This window comes from Pongo abelii, chromosome 2 (genome assembly GCF_028885655.2).
Source record: "Pongo abelii isolate AG06213 chromosome 2, NHGRI_mPonAbe1-v2.0_pri, whole genome shotgun sequence".
NCBI classification, from domain to species: Eukaryota; Metazoa; Chordata; class Mammalia; order Primates; family Hominidae; genus Pongo; species Pongo abelii.
Window position 1 is genome coordinate 11,136,453 of NC_085928.1, and position 21,960 is coordinate 11,158,412.

Genomic DNA, 21,960 nt, shown 5'->3' on the forward strand with positions numbered 1-21,960 from the left:
GGGATGGACTCACTTTCTTCTTGGAGCCCTTCCTCAAGGTATATCCCCTTTTCGGTGGAGAGAAACCCCAAATAACTCTCGAAATGTATGCAAGGTCAACCTTGAGTCCTTTCAGATCTGAAAAGATCTATTTGCCTTTAAACATTGGCTTGTCCTAGATGTCTAGGTTCAAAATTCCTTTCCCCTAGAAATTTGGAGGCAATCCTCACTTTCTTCTTGTCAGCTGGAGTACCTGATGAGGCAGCTGATGCCAAAATGTCCCTTCCCTGCATCCACCTATTTTGGAAGCTCGTAGGATATTTCCACTATTCTTGATATTCTGGAATTTTGTGCTGATATCCCATGGGCCTTTTTTTATTCATTATGCTGGGCATTTGAGTTCCCTTCAAACTGAAGGCCCAGGTGCTTCAGTTCTGGGAAATTGTCTTCTATTATTATATTAGTATTTTACTATTTATGTCCCTTTCTCTCTGTCCTCTATTTTTGAGTCTATTAGACATTTCAACCTCATGGATTGATTTTCTTGGTTTCTCATCTTTTCTTTCATTTTTTAAAACCTTTTTACCTAATTGTCCCATACTGTGGGAAATTTTATTATATAAACATAGATATATATGCACACATGTGTGTATACAAATAAATGTGTATATGTATTTTTTCAAATATTGCTATTAATATTACAAGTAATAGAAAAATGCAACATAAGATGCTTAAATATACACACACACACACACACACACACACATACACACACACATTTTGACAATAATACTTCAAATTTACAAAAGTTATTTTCTGGCTTTGTAATTGCTTCTTTTCCACAGCATCCTATTCTTGTTTTATGTATTCAATGTCTTCTTTTTTCACAGCTTCAAGATATAATTCACATACCATACAATTCACCCATTGAAAGTGTACAACTCAATGGCTTTTAGCATATTCACAGAACTGTGCATCAATCACCACAATCAATTTTAGAGCATTTATATTACTCAAAATGATGAACTCTATAACCCCTTGCCATCACTTCCCATTCTCCCCCTCCCTATTTTCTCACCCCTCCAACACCCCCAGCCCAAGGCAACCATGAATCTACTTCTGTTGCAATATGTTCTTGGCTTTATCATCTGATTTCTTGTACCTGTCTTCAATTAATCAAGAACTTCTAAGACATAAAAGGTGATTAACTAGGCCATATCCTATCCTAAGAGATATACATAGAAGAAAAAGACAAATTTACATTGAAAAGCATAGAAAAAGATAGGTATGCAAATACCAACAAAAGAAAGTAGATTTGGCTATGGTAGTATTTAGAAAAAAATAAAATTTAAGGACTAAAGGGTTAATTAACTAGGACAAAGAATAATATTTTGTGAAAAAAATATAACTCATTAAGACATTATGAGTCATGAATTTTTCTTCACCTAGTATTAGAACCTTGAAATATATTTATTTGTTAAGATGCTTTGGTTGCAAGTAACAGAAAAATGCAACTCAAGCTGGCTTACATAATTAAGGGAATTCAATGGACCACAAAAGTCCAAAGACAGAGCAGCTGTCAGATGAGTCTGATCCAATGGCTCAATGACATTCCCAGAAACCCAGTTTCCTTATTTTTCTCATCCCTGCTTTCAGGCAGGGCATTAATTTCATCTTCTGCAGTCTCTCCTCATGATCAGAGGATGGCTGATGAAGCAATTGGAGTCAAACATTTCCCTATTAGCATGTAGTCTGAGAGGTATCTTTCATTTCAATCAACAAAAAGCAATTCCTGGGCTAAATCTTCATGGACAAAATTAGGTCATATGACCATGGCTGAACTAATCAATGTGGCCAGCCAAGGGGATGAGAGGGACTGGTTGACTTAGATTTGGCTTATGCACAAAATTTTGAAATAAATTGGAATAAAGGGGAGAAATTCTTCAATTATCCAAGATTATGATGGCTCATTGTGGTGTGAAAAGACTCAATAATATCCTAAACACTTGAAATGATGTAATATAGAAGAGGTGGAAGAAATTCTGGGGAAGCCAGCCACATTGTCCAAAACGTATATGAGTAAATAGATGGAACAATTAACAAATCTGTAACCATAGTGGGAGATTTTAAACACACCCCTCTTAGAAATTGACATATAAAGAAAATAAGAAATAAGTAAGGGTTCTGCAATGTAAATGACACAATTTCAAGCTTCTACTTTGTATGCAACATGTTGAAAATGCACATTCTTTTCAAACAGTTAAGAAGCATTGGCAGAAAATAATAATTGCTGTTAAACTGTGAAGAAGATCTTAATAACTTATAAGTAGAAATCAGAGAATCCATGTTTTTGGTCTATATGATAATAAATTTGAAAATTCCCAATAAAGCGTAGTATCAACAGTGACAAAAAACTATCCCTTTAAAATATTTAAACATACCTCCTAAATAACTGCTGCATTAAAGAGAAAATTAAAACCAATCTAATTTTTAAAAACTGATTTTAAATTTTTGATTAAAAATTAAAAACTAATTAGAAATAAATGACAATGATAGCCAACCATCACAACTGCTATGGGGAGCCAAATCTGTGTTTAGAGGAAAATTCATAGCTTTAAGATGTATTTATCATGGGCACAAAAAGAAAAAAGAACTTGTAGTTAAAGATGATGAAGTAAAGTCAATTCTATTTTCTTCCTTCCCTCAAAATCCACTAAAAACAATACAACACTGTACAGTGTTCATTCTGGAAAAAGTACTACCACCAGAGGTAAATGAGCCAGGATTTAAGTCTCAGTTATCCTCCTTACCATTTTTGTGACTTTGGACAAATCACATTCTGTTCCTCATCCTTGCTTTCCTCATCTGTGAGATAGAGACATTAATCTCCACTTTATAGGGCTGTTAAGAGGAATAAATAATGAGATATTATCCAAATACTTGAGTGCTTACCATAGGCCAGATGCTGTCCTAAGTAGTTTATGTGAATTAGCTCATTTAAAATTCATACCAAAACTTTAAGGTAGGAGTTTAACAAGGTGTTAGTCTTATACAAACATTGGCTAAGACAACCAACTAGTGAGTAGTGGAGCTGGATTTCGAAGCCAGGGTGTCTGGTCTTAGAACCTGTGCTTCTTTATATCTTAATTAGAACACAGATTTTCCTAAGAACTGCGTCATGGTTCTGAAAGGCCCATCCAATGGTTCTGTGATGGATCAACCAGCTCTAAGGGCAAAAGCAGGATGCAGAGAAAAACAAGGAATACCCAGGAAGTGGGAGAAGCTGAATGGGAAATATGGTCTCCTCACTCTCAATGATCCAGCCTCTGGCAGAGGAGACTACAGAGGGTGAGGACGGGAGAAGAAGCAATGACAACTGAGCTGCAGCATTCAAAGGCTCATAATAGACAGGCTTGATGACTGTTAACCTCTTGAATTTTGAGAACTAAGGTTAGATGCCTCCCTGGGGCCAAGGAGATAACAGATTTGGTGAAAGGTATTGAGGACAGGCTTAGTCCAGGCTACTATAACAAATTACTACAGGTGCACCAAACAAAGTCGTGGCAGTGGCCGATCAAGGAGGCCATAGCGTGGCCTCAGGCTCTGGTGTCTCCCAGTCTGCTAAAGCCCAAGGCTGTCACCATGGACTTTCAGCATCTCACTGGGGGCAAGACCAGGAGCAGGGGCATGGCCTCCTCCTCTGAGAGCAATCATGACCACAGGGAGCACCTCTGGCAGCTGGCCCTGGAAACCACTGACATCAATAAGGACCCATACTTAATGAAAAACCACCTGGGCCCCTAAGAATGCAAGCTCTACCTGATGCTTCTCAACAAGAAGGGGAGCTATCTGGCACATACCCAGGGGAAGAAGCACCAGACCAACCTGGCCCAGTGAGCAGCCAAGGAGGCTAAGGAGGTGGCATCATGCTGTGCCACCGCTTCATGTCTGCTTGCGAACAGAGGATCAAGCCCCCGGACTGGCGCTGGCATGACCTGCTGATGGCCGCCGAGCCCTACGAGACCATCACCTTCAAGGTGCCGAGCAGGGAGATCAACAAGGTGGAAGGCACGTTCTGGACACACTGGAACCGGGAGATCAAGCAGTTCTTCCTCAAGTTCCACTTTAAGATGGAGAAGCCCCAGCCTCTCCACTGGACCCCTGGGGTGAAGCGGCCTCCACCCCCGCTGATGAACGATCTGCCCCCTTGGCTGCCGCCGTCTGAGTCTTTGCCACTGCTCCTTCCAGGAGGTCTGCCTCTGCCACCCATGCCCCCCATGGGGCCTGCACCCTCAGGTCCCCTGGGACCACCTCAGCTGCCCCCACCAGCTCCAGGGGTCCTCCCCCCAGCCCCAGTGGTGCAACCCCACATCAGGGGTCCATCCTCCAGCCCCCAGGGTTCACCCATCAGCCCCCGGAGTCCACCCACCAGCTCATGGGATTCACCCACCAGCCCCAGGGGTCCATCCTCCCCCATCAGTGGGGGTTCACCCCCAGGCCCCAGGGGTGCACCCAGCAGCCCCTGCCATTCACCTTCAGGCCCAGGAGTGCACCCACCAGACCCAGGGATGTATCCTCAGGCCCTGGGGGTCTACCCCCAATCTCCTGGGGTCCATCCGTCAGTTCCTGGGGTCCATCTTCAGCCTCCTGGAGTTCACCCCTCAAATCCTGGGTACACCCCACAACTCCCAAGCCTCCAATGCTAAGGCCCCCCTCCCCTCCAAAGGCGCAGGGAACATACGTCCCCCTCCCGCAACCAACTGAGAAGCTTCTCCCTCCCCAAGCAAGCCCCGCACCAGGTGCTCCTGCCTTTTCCATGGAGAGAATTACAGATATATTAAATATGAAACTAAAGGAAATCCAACATATAATTCATTTTCCTGAAAAAGAAGAAAGAATAAGTAAAATAAAAACAATATGTGAAGATGTAATCAAAGAAAATTATTTTAAAGATATACCTGAATTTGCAACTCAGACATAGCTGGATGAAGTTTCCAAATGTCAAGGGTAAATTTTAAAAAAGATAGTTTCTATACCAAAAAAAAGCAGTTCCTGGTATGTGGTTGTCTTAAAGATATGCACACAACTTCTTTCTGTTCTTCTGTGCCTGAGGTGGTGCTTACTTCCTGTCCCCTTGAATGTGGGCTGGACTTAATGGCTCATCTGTAGGTGACAGAAGGCAGCAGGAAGTGACAGTGACGATATGTCACTTCTGAAGTTAGGTTATAAAAAGATGGGGATTCTAGCATGAGTTCTCTCCTCTCTCTCTCTTCAGTCACTCATCAAGGGAGTAATTTGCCATCAAAATCTTCAAAAAGCCCATGTCACAAGGAGCTGAGTGGGCCTGGAAGAAAATCCATCAGCCTTGGGTGAGCCTCAGGTAGCTGCAGCCCCGTTCGTCAGCTTAGCTGCAACCTCACAGAGACCCCAAGCCGGAATCATCTAGCTAACCTGTTTCCAGATTTCTGACCCACAGAAACTGTGAGATAATAAGTACGTGTTATTTTTAGCTGCTCAGTTTTGGGAAAAATTGTTCTGCAGCAATAAATAGCTAATACACAATACTAGATGGAAACTTGTTCTCAGAATTGTCCATATCTACACCCCATTCCAGAAGAGAGAGAGGGAAATCTACAAACTCAGAGTGAAAGTATGAACAAGAATGTTACAGTTAGCTAAACTGTTCATATATATGTATGTAACAGGCAGACCTTCTCAAGCATGAAAAAGCTCAGGGCAGACAACAACCATGATCCTTTTTGAAAAAAATTTACTTGGAACAATTCAAACAAAGCAACAAAGAAGTGATTAAAATATTAAAATTCATAAATGCAAAAGCCATGAGAAGGTTAGTGTTTGACATCAAATCTACTTAAATATTCACTTAAATAAGTAAGACTAAATTGTGAGAAGTATGGTTACCAAGCAGAATACTAATATTATAGAGGGTGACAATGTAAAAAAAAATGATAAAATGTACAAAATCATAAGTGAGAAGGAGGAGAGGTAGGAGAAAGTATAAGTGTTCTATTTTCTTTATTTTTCTTACCAGGAAGTGAAAACATACAGTTGAAAATTGGAACTTGTTAATAATAATGACTTTAATTTCATTGTTTCATAATCATGTTTTTTAAAAGAGATCTTTGAAGAACTAACATCTTTTTTGAAAAAAAAGTCTGAAAATTTTGAATAAATAATTCCTACAGTTTTACTTTAGCCTTTTTTCTTAAAATTTCATTTATGTTTTATTTTATAATTAGCATGACCACGTTTTGTAAAATAATCTCTCTCTATATCCTATCTATTTAAATGTTTAGAGAGATATCTGGAATAATGATCATCATGCATTGACAATAAATCATTACTGCAAGACTCTGAGATGATCATTATCTTATATTTTGCTTTGTCTCCTTCAACTTTTTTTTTTTTTTTTTTGAGATGGAGTCCTGCTCTGTCGCCCAGGGTGGAGTGCAATGGCGTGATCTCAGCTCACTGCAACCTCCACATCCCAGGTTCAAGCAATTCTCTTGCCTCAGCCTCCAGAGTAGTTGGGATTATCGGCCACTGCCACTACGCCTGGTTAATTTTTTTTTTGTATTTTTAGTAGAGACAGGGTTTTGCCATATTGGCCAGGCTGGTCTGGAACTCCTGACCTCAGGTGATCCACCTACCTTGGCCTCCCAACACTTCAACTTTTATATGTTGCTTGAGTTATTTGAAAAAAAGATGAGCATGTATTATTTTTGAGTTAATGTTTATTTTATAAAAGGAAACAGGAGATAAGTTGAATATTCAAGGAATAGGAAAAAATGCAAAATGACTCCAAGAAAATAAAACAAAGGAACTAACAAAGGTAAACGTATACATTTGTGAATTAGAAAGCAAAAGTGAATTTGATCAATCAAATAAAAAACTTTCTTTGAAAAGGATGAGTAATATAGACAACTCTATGGTAAAAACTGATGTAGATATAAAGAGGAAAGACACAAATGACTAACAATAGGTAGAGGTCAGATGCAGTGGTTCACACCTGTAATCCTAACACTTTGGGAGGCTGAGATGGGAGGATCACTTGAGGCCAGGAGTTTGAGATCAGCATGAGGCAAAATAGCGAGATCCCATCTCTACAAAAAATTTAAAGAATAGCCAAGTGCGATGGCATGAACCTGTAGTCCCAGCTATTCAGGAGGCTGAGCTGGGAGGATTGCTTAAGACCAGGAGTTCAAGGGTGCAATGAGCTGTGATCACTCCACTATGCTCCAGCCTGGGCAACACAGCAAGACCCTGTGGAAAAAAAAAAAAAAAGAAGAGGTCAAACATAGGATGACAAAAGGCAGGCAGGCTCATGTTCGTGCAGCCTAATGGCAGTTCCTTCAAGGAGCCTGGAAACACAGGCCTCTCCCTCCGTGCCCAGTGAGGGAAAACTTTACCTGCCAGGATGTGAGCTCGGAGGGCAGCATGCACAACTCCAGCACCAGGATCTTGCTCAGGGTAACTGTGCCAGGACTGAGCCTGGGCAAGGCACCACCTAACTGCTCCTTCCTCTCACAGAGACATCCTGGTCCTCAATGCCACCGTCTCAGAACAACCCTGGTTCCACGTCCCAGGCCCCTCTGGCTGGCTCTGTCTGGCCACCTTCTTGCAGGATCCACACAGACACACACAGGGGCCTGGGGAGGAGCTCAGTCCAGCAGATGATCAGCCTCATGACGTCAGCCTAGATCTGATCCTGGGACGCCCAGGTGCTCCAAAGCCCTGGTGGCTCCCTGAGCCCATGGTGACAGCACTTACCTGGGAACTCCAGGCCCCTTCTCTGCAAGACTTCAGATGTGTCCACCACCTGTGTAAGTCCCCTCTCTCAGGCCCCTCAGGGCTGCTGCCTCCTCGGCCTCCCAGCCTGGCTCAGGGGCAGTCACTCGCTGGCAGGTAAAGCTGTTCCCTGAGCCCCCACTGGCCTCCGATCAGACCAGGTGGACACCCCTCGGGCCTGAGTCCTGGGCCCATGACTAATATCATCTGAACTAACATGTGATTGTCCAAGAGGAAACTGGTCTGACTCCCTCCCTCCCAGCTCCTCCCCACCTCAGGGACATCAGCAGGCAGCAGCCCCTGTGGCCCCTGCCCCACAGGCCTCACCTGAGGACTGGACGAGGCAATATTGGAAAGTGCGCAAGGGCACCTCAGCCTCTGTCGGGTGCTCTGTGCATGTTTGTTAAATAAACACAGATGATTATATTGATGGCCACTGGGACACAGTGAGTGTCAGCCTCTCCCCGTGTGAAGGGGCACCCCAGACCCTAAGTTCAGAATTCCTTGCTACTTTTGCAACACATCAAGTGAGTTCCCACCTCCAGGCCTTTGCCAGTCCCTCCTATCCTGAAACACGACTCCTCTGTGAAGCCTTCGTTCGGCCCCAGCTCTGGGCTCCCACAGCACCCAACGCACATGGATGCCCATCCCACTGCAATGAGCTGCTGTCACCCCTCTGGAGACTGAGAGCTTCTCAGGGCTGGGTCTCACAGACATGTTACCCTCAGCAAAGGCACACAGGCCCCGCCCTGCTTGCGTCTCACAATGTGCATTTGGAAAACACTGGGCCAACCCGCGCAAGCCAGGGGTCTTCACAACAGGACGTCTCACAGCCTTCAGTGTGTGTAGGTCCCCAGAGCAATGCTGGGTTTTGCAATGTGTCCCCAAAGACTGCTTTGTTTTGGGATATCTGTTAACAAGTTTCACTGCCTGTGTTCCATTAGAGCAATCTGGGAGAGCCCCCAGGCACTGGGGACAGGACCCTGTTCCCACTGAGTTGGGTGGGGAGGCATTCGTCCTACTCTAGATGAGCTTCGGGCAACCTTTGGGAAAGCCCATTCCCGGGCCTGGGCCTCTCCCCTAGCCTCTATCCCCGCTGTCTCTGGAGTGGGCAGGAAGCAACCTTTCAATCCATCCTCTGCTTGGGTCCTGTGTGCCCAAGGCCCACCTGGGCTTGAGCCTGGAGTTACAGGGGCTGGTGCCCAGTCCCATTTCCCCCCTGGCTTGCTGGGCGACCCTGGGCAAGTCCCTTCCCATTTCTGGCCTTGGTTAACACAAAGAGGGACTTAGTAGATTCTCCCTGGCACCTTCTAGCTCTGACGTCTCAGGAGGAGCCAGGGCCTCTCACAGGGCTAAGGGAAGGGGAGTTTAGCCCCTGGGATAAACCAGGAGAAACTGAGGGCTGCCAGAAATCATCTCAGAAAATGGTCAGAAGCTGCAGATTCTGACCTCCCAGGACTTTTGTGACTTCCCCACGTGGCCACTTCTGTTAGGAGAGGAACCTACCTACCCTGTCTGTGTGGTTAGTGTTTGAGAGAAGGAAGTCGGATTGAGCCTTGGGAGAGGCCAGAAAGGGTCTCTCTGGGTGTGAAGGTGGGGACTTCCTGTGGGACAATGTGGCAGGAACCCTCCCTGCCCCTCGGGGTGCTGGCCTGGGACAGAGGTGGGAGGTGGGCTCTGGGTGGGTGGTTACCTACCTTGTGATGCTGCCCTTGGAGATCCAGGATGTCCCGCTTGGTGACAGACCAGTGGAAGGTCAGGCCTGGCATGGCATTGCCAAACGAGAAAGGGTTCTGGTGGTTGGTGATCCAGGTGATATAGATGGACATCAGTGGGGAGAAGTCAGGCCTGGTGACCAGTGGGGTGCCAGCACTGGGAATGCCCCCAGAAGCTGTGCTGCCTCCTTCAAGCAGTGGGAGATGTACCCAATTCTTCCCCAGCTAGAGAAGGACATGGCACAAGTTTGGGAATTTTGATGAAATACCAAACAGTTAAACCAGAGGCGGGACTGTTTTCCCCATGCTGTGCCTCCCCTGCCGCTGGCTGCGCCTCCCCATGGCCAAGAGACCCATTTTTGGAAGGAGTCCCTGGAGCTCTAGGAGGCTGTGTGTTCCCCAGCAGCACAGCTTGCCCTGCCCCACAGTGCTGGTTCCTCCGGGCCCCTCTCTCCTAATCTAGCCGGGGTCCCTGCTCACAGGGCACCCACGGGTGGGGTCCCTGGCTCCTTCAGTCTCTATTTGCTGAGAGTCTGCTGAGGGCACACTTGGAGGCGAGACGGCAAAAGGCCACAGTGGGTGCTGCACCGGGTTGCCCAGTCCACTGCCAGTGCTGCCACTTCCTAGCTGTGTGGCCCTGGCATGAGTCTTAAGCTTTCTGCGCATTCATTTGTTCATCTGCAACGTGGAGATGGTTCTGACACCAGCCTCCCAGGGCTGCTATGAACACCAAATGGATTAATGTCCAAGACAGCATGGAGTGGAGTAAGTGCCACCGTCACCGTACTCCTGTTAGGCGCCTCGTGCTATCTGAGGTGTGGGAAGGTGACAGGCTAGCAGGAAGCAGGCCTTCATCAGTGGCTGCAAGAGGGTGTCAGTCTGGGTAGGGGTGGGCGGGAAGCTGCCACTGCGCCCCTAGATACCCAGGCTGGGCAGATGGAGGAGGTGGAGAAGCGCTGTAGCTCGAGGACAGGGTTATAGCAGTGGCTCTTTGGGAACCAGGATTCAGAGCCCAGGAGGTCCCCTCACCTGGGTGCCCATCCTCATCTGCATGATGGGGGTGCGGATCCTCACGGCCCCAAGCAGCAGCACCTTCACCTGAACGAGGTCCTGGGGAAAGAGCATGGTGCTCAGGTACAGGGCGCCAGAACGCTGTGCTGGCCGGGGATGTTTCTGGAAGGGACCTCTCAAGGGAAAGAGGCTGCGGCTAAGAGGCTGTAGTGAGAAGGCCCCTCAGGATGCCCAGCACCATGCTCCTCTGCCAAGAGAGGCCTGGTTTTGTGGGCGGCTCACCCCACATGGGCCAGCCACTTCATCTCCCACGGCTCCGCAGGTCCCAGCTCAGTGCTCTGAGGCTGCTACCCTGTCTCATCCAGCTGCTTCCAGTCAGCACTTCAGACTTGGGCCCAGGGACTGGGGTCTGCTCTTCCCTAGGCCAGGCTACCCTCAAGCAACAGGTCTCCAGACCCTCCCAGACTCAAATCCAGCTTGCCTGTATCTGACTAAGCAGAGTACAGGGACAAATGCAGGAGTCCAGTGAAGTCTGATTAGAGCAGACCTTATAACCTCCTTCATTCTCAACTCTATACTCCTATTAATCTGGCCAAAGACTAACTCTCCTGGCTTCTTTCTAGTGCTGCTGACTCATGTGGAACTGACATGATTAAACCTCTTAGACTCTTTGCCATGCACTCATGCTGAGCCCACATTCTGTGCCTCATGACTTGGGCTAATGCCTGTCACACAGTAGGTGCTTGATAAGCACCCGTTCCCCTCCTTTCACTCATCCTTCTGCTCAGTCTCCTCCTGCTAGTCCTGGCCCACCCCACGGCCTTGGGGTGCTGGTTGTGTGACCTGGATTGGACAGATGGAACTGGAAGCATCTGACCAGAATCACATTCCAGGCAAGGACACGGGGGCTGCAGGCGAAGCCCCTGCCTGCCTAGGCTCAAGAAGATGCCTTTCAGATGGGGCTGGTGATGCAGCCCCTCCACCTGCCAGGGGCCACCAGAGCCTTTCCTCAGCACCTCCCCAACCTGTCAGAGGGTGGACCCAGAGGGGAGAATGCCAGCAAAGTCAGACAACAAAGAGGAGGGATACTCAGTGCTCTGTGTCCCTCTGGCTGAATTTCCAGCCAGCTGCCCTTTTAGCTACCGGAAAATGAGCCAGTTCCTGAGGCTGCAATCCTTTTTAGAGAAACAAAACAAAACAAACACACAAACAAAAAAAACACAGGCCTCCTGTCTGTAAGTCACAGTCCTGAATGTGATGCTCTGGGAAGCCAATCTGAACCCTGCCACATCCCCAGGACAGATTTTAACATCCCCAAGACTTTTTCTTTGTCTTGGAAATTGACACACACTGGATCTGGGCATCCACCTCTGTGATTCAGACTTTGTGGCTTAACGAGGATACTTGGGCAGGCACGGAAAATGCTGGGAAAAAGAGTAAATCACTGAACTCAATGATGGATCAAAGTCGGCCTCTGAAAACAAGAACTTCCCTGCACCCCCTCTAGGGCAGTGCACTTGCCAGCTCCCTGGGTGCTGTGTTTACAGGCTCTGAACTCAGGACTGCACGGACTGCTTCCAGGGGACCTAGTTCTCATGAGGAATGGGATGACTGATTCTGAAACAGATTTCTGTCCACAGTTGCATTAAACATCACAGAAGGCTCTTCTTACAGACCAAGTTTCTGGTCCAGCTGTGAGCAGAACTCCAAAGCAGCCTTCCCTGAGATGACTCTGCAAGTCACTGCTGGCGAAGGAGGTCACAAAGAATGCAAAGGCCCCAATTTTAGCCCTGAGCCTTCGTCGGAAGGTGGAAATGGTCTCACCTCCTCTCCAGAGGACCAAAGGAGACCCACGCCTCACAAAGTGGGGAAGTTGTCAGACTCTCCAGACACTGACTTTCACCTGCTTGAGTCAGTCCCACCAATGTGGGGCAGGGAGACCCTCCGGGGAAAAGACGGCCCTAACTTGGCCTCCTACGTTCACTGCCAGCCCAGAAAAGCAATTAGGAAAGTCCTCCACCCTGCACAGAGACTGGGAAGATGACTTAACCTCTGCTGGTATAGAAGATGCTAGCAGATGACCCAGGTTTTTCTCTCCACCTGGAAATACAAATCCAGGGCTGAAGTACAATTTTTTAATTCACCACACATACACCACATTGCTCTGGAGACAAACAATGCACCCAGAAGACACTCTCAGCCCACAGCACCCCTTCTCTGCTATCAGTACATGCTGAAGCCCAGCTTCGAGTGACCAACAAAAAGCTCGAGAGCTCTGAAGCTGGGCAGCCCTGGGCCCAATCCCAGAACCGGCACATGGTGGCTGTGGGCTGCTCAGAAATACACAGAGATACACAGTGAACTCAGAAATACACAGCGAAGAAACAGAAAATTAGCAAACAGCAGTGGAAATGAGATTATAGGAGGAGTATGTGAGGCTGGGTAGAGCACATTAGCTTCTTAAGGAGCCTAAGATGCCCTTTTAGTTACCAGCCCTTCTATCCACTCAGGATCCTGACCACAACCCTCTGGAAGCCCAGCTTCAGTCTCTCAGATATTTGGAGTAATAAAATTTCCCTATTGACATGAAAGATAAAACAAGATCTATTCCTTGTCCTTCTTTGCAATGGTGCTTGGCATGGGTGAGCTGTATTCATTTGTCACTGAAACTCCAGAGAACCCAAAACCTGTATTTTTGGGGGAAAATCCATGCTCAGCAAGATGTGTGCCTGGCTGGTTAATAACCTACACCAGCTAAAAGACAAGAATTCCCAGGTCACAGCTAATTTAGAGGCAACTTCCAGCAGGATTTACTGCCAAGCCTCATGGGGATGTCACCTGGGATGAAGAAGTCCCTTATTGGAGGGACTGTACATCCTTAACATGGAGCGAAGGAGATAGAAGATAGCTCTGCAGCCTCACAGGGGAAGGGATGCAGACCCCAGGAACAAAAGTGAAGGCCACAGGAAACATCCCACAGCTGCCTCACTCTCCGTTCCTCCAGTTCTGCTGAGGGAGCCCCGTCATGAAGCTTCCACTGACCTTGTCAACCACACGGACGTACAGCTCCTGAATGTCCGACACGTAAATGACAGCCTTGGCCAGGGCCGGGAAGATGAGGCACAAGTCATAGGTCATGACGGTGGTCGGGCCAGGGAGCAAAGGGTATACCTGCAAGGTTCGGGGCCGGGGTCGAGGGGTGGGTGGTGGATTAGGTGGCTGCAGAGCCCCCCTCTGCTCAGGTCTGTGAGCAGCGCCTTGCCCTCAGCACCAGCCTATCACCTCACTGGCAGAGCCCTCCAGGCCAGCACTGGAAAGCAGTGGACAAGGGAAATCCTACCCCAAATAGTGCCCTGCCCACCTCTCATCACGAGCCCCACTGCTGGCCAGAAGCTGGGCTTGGGATGTAACATGTCAGTGCTCAGCTAGATCTCACCGAACATTGATCTCCGCTTTGCACATTTTACAAAGGGAAGAAAATGTAAGCTAATCCAAGAGGGGCAGTCAGCAACCTTGGGATGTGCAGGAAGTTGGGGACAGAGTGAGAATGCAGTCCCAGGATGCCACGTCCTGAGCTGGCCACCTGCCGCTGCAGCCCTGGCGGTAGAGAAGCACCCCGTGAAGTCTTCTGTGAAACTGCAAGACAGGAACTGGCAGAAAACGAGACAGCTACTTTTCAGCGGCAGCTCTCCCTGAGAAGTCTCAATCAGAATGGACTGAATCGCAGAACCTGGGAGCAGCCTGCAAGGCCACCCCAGTGTGAGCTCCGTGCATCTCGCTCAACTCTGTATCTGATCAACAGCCCCAGCTCTGTGTGAAGCACTGACTGCTAAGGTGTGAGTGAATGAACAAACCAGAGCTAGAGTTTTCCAGCCTTTTCACTGCCAAAGACCCTTTTAACATTTATTTATTATTTTTTTAAGAGACAGGGTCTTGCTCTGTCTCTGAGGCTGGAGTGCAGTGGTAGGACCATAGCTCACTGCAGCCTCAAACTCCTGGACTCAGCCTCCAGAGCAGCAGCTGGGATGACAGGTGTATGCCACTGTGGCTAGAATACATCCTTGTTTTTATTTTTTTATTTCATTTTTTTAAGAGACAGGATCTAGCTCTGTCACTCAGGCTGGAGTGCAGTGGCATCGTCACAGCACACTGCAACCTCGAACTCCTGGGCTCAAGGCAAGAGCCCCATTATTTTTTATTTTTTATTTTTTTTTGGAGATGCAGTCTTGTTCTTTCACCCAGGCTGGAGTACAGTGGCACAATCTCAGCTCACTGCAACTGCCACCTCCCAGGTTCAAGCAATTCTCCTGCCCCAGCCTCCCGAGTAGCTGGGACCACGCCCAGCTAATTTTTTGTATTTTAGTAGAGACGGGGTTTCACCGTGTTGCCCAGGCTGGTCTTGAACTACTGAGCTCAGGCAATCCACCCCCTCTGGCCTAAGAGCCCTCACTTTAATCCTTTTCTGTTTACGCACTTTTTTTTTTTTGAGACGGAGTCTCGCTCTGTTGCCCAGGCTGGAGCGCAGTGGTGGGATCTCAGATCACTGCAACCTCCACCTCCCAGGTTCAAGCAATTCTCCTGCCTCAGCCTCCTGAGTAGCTGGGACTACAGGTGTGTGCCACCATGCCCGGCTAATTTTTTTTTTTGTATTTTTAGTAGAGATGGGCTTTCACCGTGTTAGCCAGGATGGTCTCAATCTCCTGACCTCCTGATCCGCCCGCCTCAGCCTCCCAAAGTGCTGGGATTACAGACATGAGCCACTGCACCTGGCCATCTATCCACTTTTAGGGATTCTGCCTTCAGGACTTTCTCCCCTAAAAAAGTGCATTCACAATCACCCTCTCATGCTGCACAGGATGGGCATTCACACACGTGACATGTCTATTTATGATGGACTGCATGAAGCTTGCCTTATTGCTTAGGTGTGTATTTCATCCAGGTGGTTTTGGAGCTGGGCAGGCAGGAACAGGTTATGGAGCTGGTGGGCGAGTCCAGCTGGCTGCCCCACTCCTCTATCTGGGCCTGGCTTTGTTGCTGGCTATTTGTGGTCTCATATTCATGGGGTGAGTAGCAGGGGTCTTTAAAGTAAGCACTTCAGGGTTTGCAAAGCTAGAGTTTCAATACCAAGAACCTACACACACACAAAATTAGGTCTCTAACCCAAAAGAGAAAACCAAATAGGATCACATCTCACCCAGGTGAAAACCCTTCAACAGCTGTCCAGTGCTCTGAGAATGAGCCCAAAGCTTTAGAATGCCCTGTAAAGCTGGGTGTGGCCTGGCCCCTGCCTCCGCTCCTGTTTCCACACACATCACACTCCCCGACCATGCTTATGCTCCAGCCATGCAGGCCTTCTCTCCCACTCACACAGTCAGCTACCTGCTGCCTGCCTGCCTCTGGGGCTCACAGCCCTCTTAAAGACCTGGGGCTCTTTCCCCAGCCTCCATCTGCTGGCTCCAAGTCATCTTTCAGGCCCAGGTCCAGTGTTCTTCCTCAGAACAGTCTTCCCTCACCCAGGTCAGCTCTTCCAGTGCCCCTGCTCCCCTCTCCCGGGGGCTGGACCTGCTGCGTGCCATCAGTGTTGATGGGGCCTGCAGTGCACTTGGCTTTCCTCTCCAGGCTGTCCCCAGCACTCACATACCCTCAGGACTCAGCCCAGCATCTGGCCCAGCCTGGCCCCCATGCACGTCTTGATTGGATGAGCTCCAGGGCCGCTGCTCTGAGTAATTCTGGACAAGGTCATGGAAACTGCTGCTCTAGCCTGCTTGGCTTTACAGAGTAAAACCAGCTTTGTTAAGCCTTGGAAATTCTGAAAATCACGGGCAAACCTCATGGACCCTCACCTATTTGGCAAGTGCTGATTCTAGTCCAAGCTCTTCAGTAGACAGATGAGGAAACAGGCCCAGATGACAGGTTAGGGGTGTGGCTTTGAAAAGGCAGAGCTGGGGATAGAACCAGATACCCTACCTCCCAGCGTATGCTCCTTCCCGACTCTCCACTTCCCAGGGGAACAGAGCTGGATGCCACCTGGAGCCAGAATGGAACTGCGGGGAGGAGAGGAGGGAGAGTGGCCAAAGGCAAAGGCCAAGCTGAGAAAGGCCCAAGCCTATAACTGGCTAGGGGCACAGGAGATCAACAAACTGACCCGAGCTGCATATACCACCTACTCAGGGTACATCAATACAGACGCAGCATGCCTGGGTTGTTCCATATAATGACTTACAGTAGATGAATAAAGATCCCAAAGTGGACATCATGCTTATACTCCAAAACAGTAGCTATGTGACTTGAGCCATTACCACATGAGCCTGGTGTCAAATACGGGCTGAGGAATGGGGTCCAAGAGCCACCAGTTCTGGTTTTGCTGGGGCTGATTCACCCCAGCTTATTACAATTCTCCCAAAGAAAACCCATTGAAAGATTAGGGAGAGTAATGAGAGCTTTCTTTGAGAACCTAGTTCGAGACTCTGATTTCAAACTCCTGCAAAAGTTACTGCTATCAGGAGTGGGTAGGTCCTTCACAATGCGAAGAAATTCCATGGTGCACCCACTGAGGAACCCTACACAGGGTAACACATGGAAGGGCTTTTGCTCTTTTTCTTTTCTTTCAGAACCATTTTGCACATTTTAAAGACACATTAAAATGGCAGTGGGGAAATCAATTGCTCTTCCACTTGACTTCCCAGGGAATAGGCATCCAGCCACCATCTCTGGAGCCCGCGGAGCCTGGCCTGCCCCTTGGGCTGGTGCACAGTGGCTCACTGTGCCTCACAGTGGTGCTTTAAGGAAGTCCTCACCAGGCAACTCTGGAGGCTTGGGGAACTGAGGGCACTTGGTCACTAGCTGGTGGCAGAGTGGGAACCTGCACCCACTCCTAACTCTACACTGCATATGCGGCTCATACCACCTGGCCTCTCCATGTGTTCTGGACCCACCTGCTTCCTGATTCACACACGGGAGAACATTTGCGAGGGGAAGGAAGTGGTGGTGACCTATGCCCAGAATGAATTCTAATTTCCGAGTGTTAAAGGTGCCACCTGAGAACATCGGGAAACACTGAGCGGAGGGGAAAGTCCTGTCATTGAGTGGGAGATGACAAATGCATCGTGCTCATTAAGATGCTGTGAGTGCAGCCAGAGGCAGCTCTGTGCATGTAGGGGCTGAAACTGTCACATGGCCTGGAGCTTGCCAGGCCCCAAGACTCTGCCCACATCATCTCAGCCCCCACTTCCTGGGGCCCTGATCGCATTTCAGACTTGTGCCCTGACAGGTGGCAACTGCAGGGGAGAAGGGACCCTGCGGATATTTCTGAATGTCACTGGACCCATCAATGTCTGTTTCCTTCAGCCTGCCCATGTCAATGACCCATCAATGTTGTGTGACGGGCCAGGCTGTGCCATGCAAGAGTGTCATGGTCTGTGCCCCTGATTACTCCCCCTCACGGCTCAAAGAGGAGGACCCAATCTAATGTGAAAATCACAGGCACTGTGATTGGGTGCTGGATGAAACTTCACCCAGGGACCCGGCCAGCCCTGTGACCTCCCTCAGGGTGACAGCTGGGGCCATGCGTCATGTCCACAGATCAGTCTCAGGGAAAAGGAGGATGCACCTGACTTCAAGACCCGTAGCTTCCACCCACTCCCCCCTCATCCTGGACATGTGTCCTCAACTGAACAATGGCCCCATGACTGGCTGCGCCTCACGGGACGCAGGAGATGGAGAGACGCAGCCACGCCTCATAGGAGCAGGGCCGCCAGCCTCATTCCCTGCCAAATCCACAGCACCCAGCACAATATCTGGCACACCACAGGCACTCCAGCATCGCTGAGTGCACAGGTTAACAAAAAGCTTAAAGTGCCTACTAGGCTCTTTCCCCTGCTCTGGTTATTGCATGGGTTCCACCTAGAGGACTTAATTGAAATGTAAAGAATTGTTGAGAAGAAGGAAACTCCAGGTTTTTGTTTTTGGTTTTGTTTGTTTTTTTTTTTTTTTGAGACGGAGTCTCACTCTGTTGCCTAGGCTGGAGTGCAGTGGCACCATCTCGGCTCACTGCAAGCTCTGCCTCCCAGGTTCACGCCATTCTCCTGCCTCAGCCTCCCAAGTAGCTGAGACTACAGGCACCCGCCACCACACCCGGCTAATTTTTTGTATTTTTAGAAGAGACGGGGTTTCACCGTGTTAGCCAGGATGGTCTCGATCTCCTGACCTCATGATCCATCCACCTCAGCCTCCCAAAGTGCTGGGATTACAGGTGCGAGCCACCGCGCCTGGCCAGAAACTCTACGTTTAAATCAGATAAACGCTCCATGTACAAACCAGCCAAAAACAAAATAAAGGCCCTTACAGAGCGTTTTGGGGCTGGGTGAGCAGAATTCATCACAGCCCTGCACAGTCCATGGCCATCGTGTGGACATAAAAACCTCCACAGGACTCCTGCTGGGTGAGCCCCAGAGAGCCCCCCTAGAGATGCTCCAAAGCCACGCACGCCCGCGAGCCATCCTTGCATCCTGAATGTGTATCAATAGGAAGGAAATCTGTGAGCTAACTGGGGAGTGTTGGGGGCTTGTTTGTCTCTGTGCTGCTCCTCAGCAGCTGGAAAAAGGCACAGCCACATGTAGCTGTCCCTCAGAAACAGCCGCCTGTGAGAAGCCACCAGGACCTGCCTCTGACGTCAACGCTGCCTGGAAAATTCTACCCGCAGGCTTTGGAAGAGTCCAGAGGAACCAGGGTTGATTTCCATTTAGAGTTGCGAGGGTCTTTGGCACAAGCCCAAAATGAGGGGAAGTGGAGACCCCAGTGGGCAGGGCACCTCCATGTAAGGAAACTTCTGGACAAGGGCAGTTCACATGGCCTGCTGCATGGGCTGCAGCTCGCCATAGTGGAGACTTGTCCCAGGTCCTGCCTGCAGTGGGCACTCTGTGCCACTCAACCAGGCCAGGGGCCAGTCCACAATCCAGAGAGGGAGAGTGCCAGAGCTCCCCTGTGGCCACCTGTAAAACAGAACTGCAGAGGCACTCCTAGAATTGCAGCATTTTAGGATTCAACAGGGGCTCAAAGATCTCCTGGAGAAACTTGACACCCATGCTGGAATCCCACCTTCAGTCTTTCAGACAAGTGTCCCAGCTTCTGCTCAAATGCCTCCAGAGACAGGGAGCTCACTACCTACAGAGGCAGCCTAGTCCATTACTGACCTCTAGGAACTCTTGTTCTTGGATAAAAGTTATCTCTCTGGCCACAGGTCCACCCTCAGGGCTTACAAAAAATCATAAGTGCAAAGCAAATGTGAATGAAAGGGTGCCTCGGTTTCATTGGCACTGTACACATTTTTCCTAACTTGGAACTCTCCTCTTCTTGGTAATGAGGAAGCTTTTTTCTAATTTCTGAAAGTCAACAAAACAAGGCATAGGTCAAGCAGTCAATTAAGATGTGAGGTTCTCCTCACTGGCATGGCTGGAGGAAGAGCTGGGGAATTGCTTTAACCCGGGAGGTGGAGTTTGCAGTGAGCTGAGATTGCGCCACTGCACTCCAGCCTGGGAGACAGAGTGAGACTCTGTCTCAAAAAAAAAAAAAAAAAATAAATAAATAAAAAGAAAGAGAAAGAAAGAAAGGGCACATGTTTTGAGTGACAGTTGTATTAGGCTCTAGATTAGGTGTTGGTTTGCTGGGGTTTGCTTTTGTTTTTGTTTTTTTTTTCTCCCTTTCACAAATACTGAGTCCTTTCTAGGGCCAGGAGTTAGATTCCAGTTTCTAGGTTTTCATCATCCCATGTTGCATAAGACAGACAACCAGGGGAACAAGGGATAGATTATTAGCAAGTAAATAAAAGATGATTTAGCTAGAGAAAAATGTAGCAGAAAAAGAATCGGGATGAGGGGATTAGGAATGGCAGAGGAGGACCTGGCAGAGAGGGACTTGGGGTGGGGCTGGGATAAACAGAAATGAGGTGAAGGAGGGGGCCAGGGAAATCAAGTCACAGAGGTCAGAGGGAACCAGAAGCCACAGCCTTAGTGGGGCCTCAGGAGAGCAGCAAGCTGCATCTACCTTGGAAAGGTGGAGAGAGGACTGCAGAAAGCTGGGCGGGGAGGATGAGGGAGGTGGCAGGACAGAGGAAGCAGAGGACAGACAGGAGGAAGAGATGGTGCCCTGTGCCAGGTGGGGCAGAGGGGCCCTCTGTTCTTCAGGAGGCTCCAGGCTGTCCTTCAGCTCACTCGTAGCTTTGGATAGGCCTTTGAAGGCCACAGGGTTGCCAGATGCCCTCTTGACTTTTGAATCCTGTTCATTGACCCTGGCAGCAGCTTGGACACCTGCATCCTCTGCTGAATGCCTCTGGGCCAGGTGTGCTAGGCACATGGCAGCATCAGCATCTTGCTCAGCTGCTACCCACAGCTGTTGGAGTCTACACATGGTCAACCTGTCACAAGGTTTTTAATGTTCTTGAACCTCAGGGCCTTTATTTTCTCCATTCTGAATGCAGGGATTCGACATGGACTCTCTCAGGTGTTTTGCCGTATGCAATACATTCCCATTGACTCTGGTTACCCTACGGTGCACTGGATGTCAAAACCTCTTCCTCCTTTCCAACTGAGACTGTGGTCTTTAGACCGACAAGCCCCCATTTCTTTCCTCTGCCACCCGTCCACACACTCGTTCCCCAGCCCCCGTTCACCATCAATCTACTCACTACTTCTATGAGGTCAACTTTTTTAGATGGACATTTCAGGGACATCATGTGGAATTTGTCTTTCTGAGGTGATGCAGATGCTAAGTAGTGTGATTTTGTCATTCCATGGTGCACACATCCATCTAATCCTCACACTGTATCTCATGAATGAATACAAGCATGATTTGTCAATTAAAATAATATTAAGAAGAACATAGTAAATGTAGTAAAACAGGAAGTGTAGCTTGACTGCCCTACCCACTTGGTTTTTGTCTTGGCCCAGCTGTCCATTGGGTTCACTGGTGCTGCCTTATTTCTCCCTTTGACTTTATTTGTGCTAGTCAGAAACAACATAATTGCAGCATGAAAATGAAGCATATTTTGCCAATGGCATCCATGACTCCTTTTGGTCACAGAGATTGAGGTTACACCATCTGGCTTCCCGGGGGTTCCCTCCAACCAAGTCACCTCTTCTGGGTCTTCCACATGGAGCGAGCCAACTTCCCAGTGGGTTCCCTGAGACAAGGCTCCTTGGGGGTTCCCCCATAGCTGCTGGTGCTCTGGGGAGGGTGAAGCCACAGGCTTATGCTGGGGGGCTTTGCTGGGAATGGCTGGCTTCATCTCTAGGCCAGCTAGGGTTTGCCCTGACTCCCAGGGATGGTCCTTTTCATGCTTCTGTGATTTAGAAAGTGGGAAAGGTCGGCTGGTTTTGAGTCCTCCTCTGGGTTGGACAGGGAAGGTTGACTTAACTGTGGCAGATGGGGAAGGACAGGTGGGACCCCCAGG

At 48.8% G+C, this 21,960-nt stretch overlaps 1 protein-coding gene and 1 pseudogene across 3 annotated transcripts in view; one reads left to right on the forward strand and one right to left on the reverse strand.

The window, feature by feature from the left end:
• Positions 1-3,621: 3,621 nt before the first annotated feature.
• Positions 3,622-4,743, forward strand: LOC100439540 (splicing factor 3A subunit 2-like; annotated as a pseudogene).
• A 168-nt stretch (positions 4,744-4,911) lies between these two features.
• The window catches only part of LOC129058438 (uncharacterized), a 41,048-nt gene continuing 23,999 nt past the window's right edge, over positions 4,912-21,960 (reverse strand). The window contains exons 5-10 of one of the 3 annotated variants that reach the window (XR_008523533.2): positions 14,027-14,164; positions 13,557-13,685; positions 10,533-10,613; positions 9,486-9,728; positions 7,010-7,263; positions 4,912-5,142 (exon numbers count right to left, since the gene is read on the reverse strand). Coding sequence is in view for 2 of the 3 variants with exons in the window: in XM_054551317.2 (XP_054407292.2) it covers positions 7,162-7,263; positions 9,486-9,728; positions 10,533-10,613; positions 13,557-13,685; positions 14,027-14,164 (693 nt within the window). In the remaining variant the exon portion in view is untranslated. Of the gene's footprint in view, positions 5,143-6,716; positions 7,264-9,485; positions 9,729-10,532; positions 10,614-13,556; positions 13,686-14,026; positions 14,165-21,960 lie in introns of those variants that run through there. The other 2 variants (XM_054551317.2, XM_054551316.2) reach the window with 2 other exon arrangements.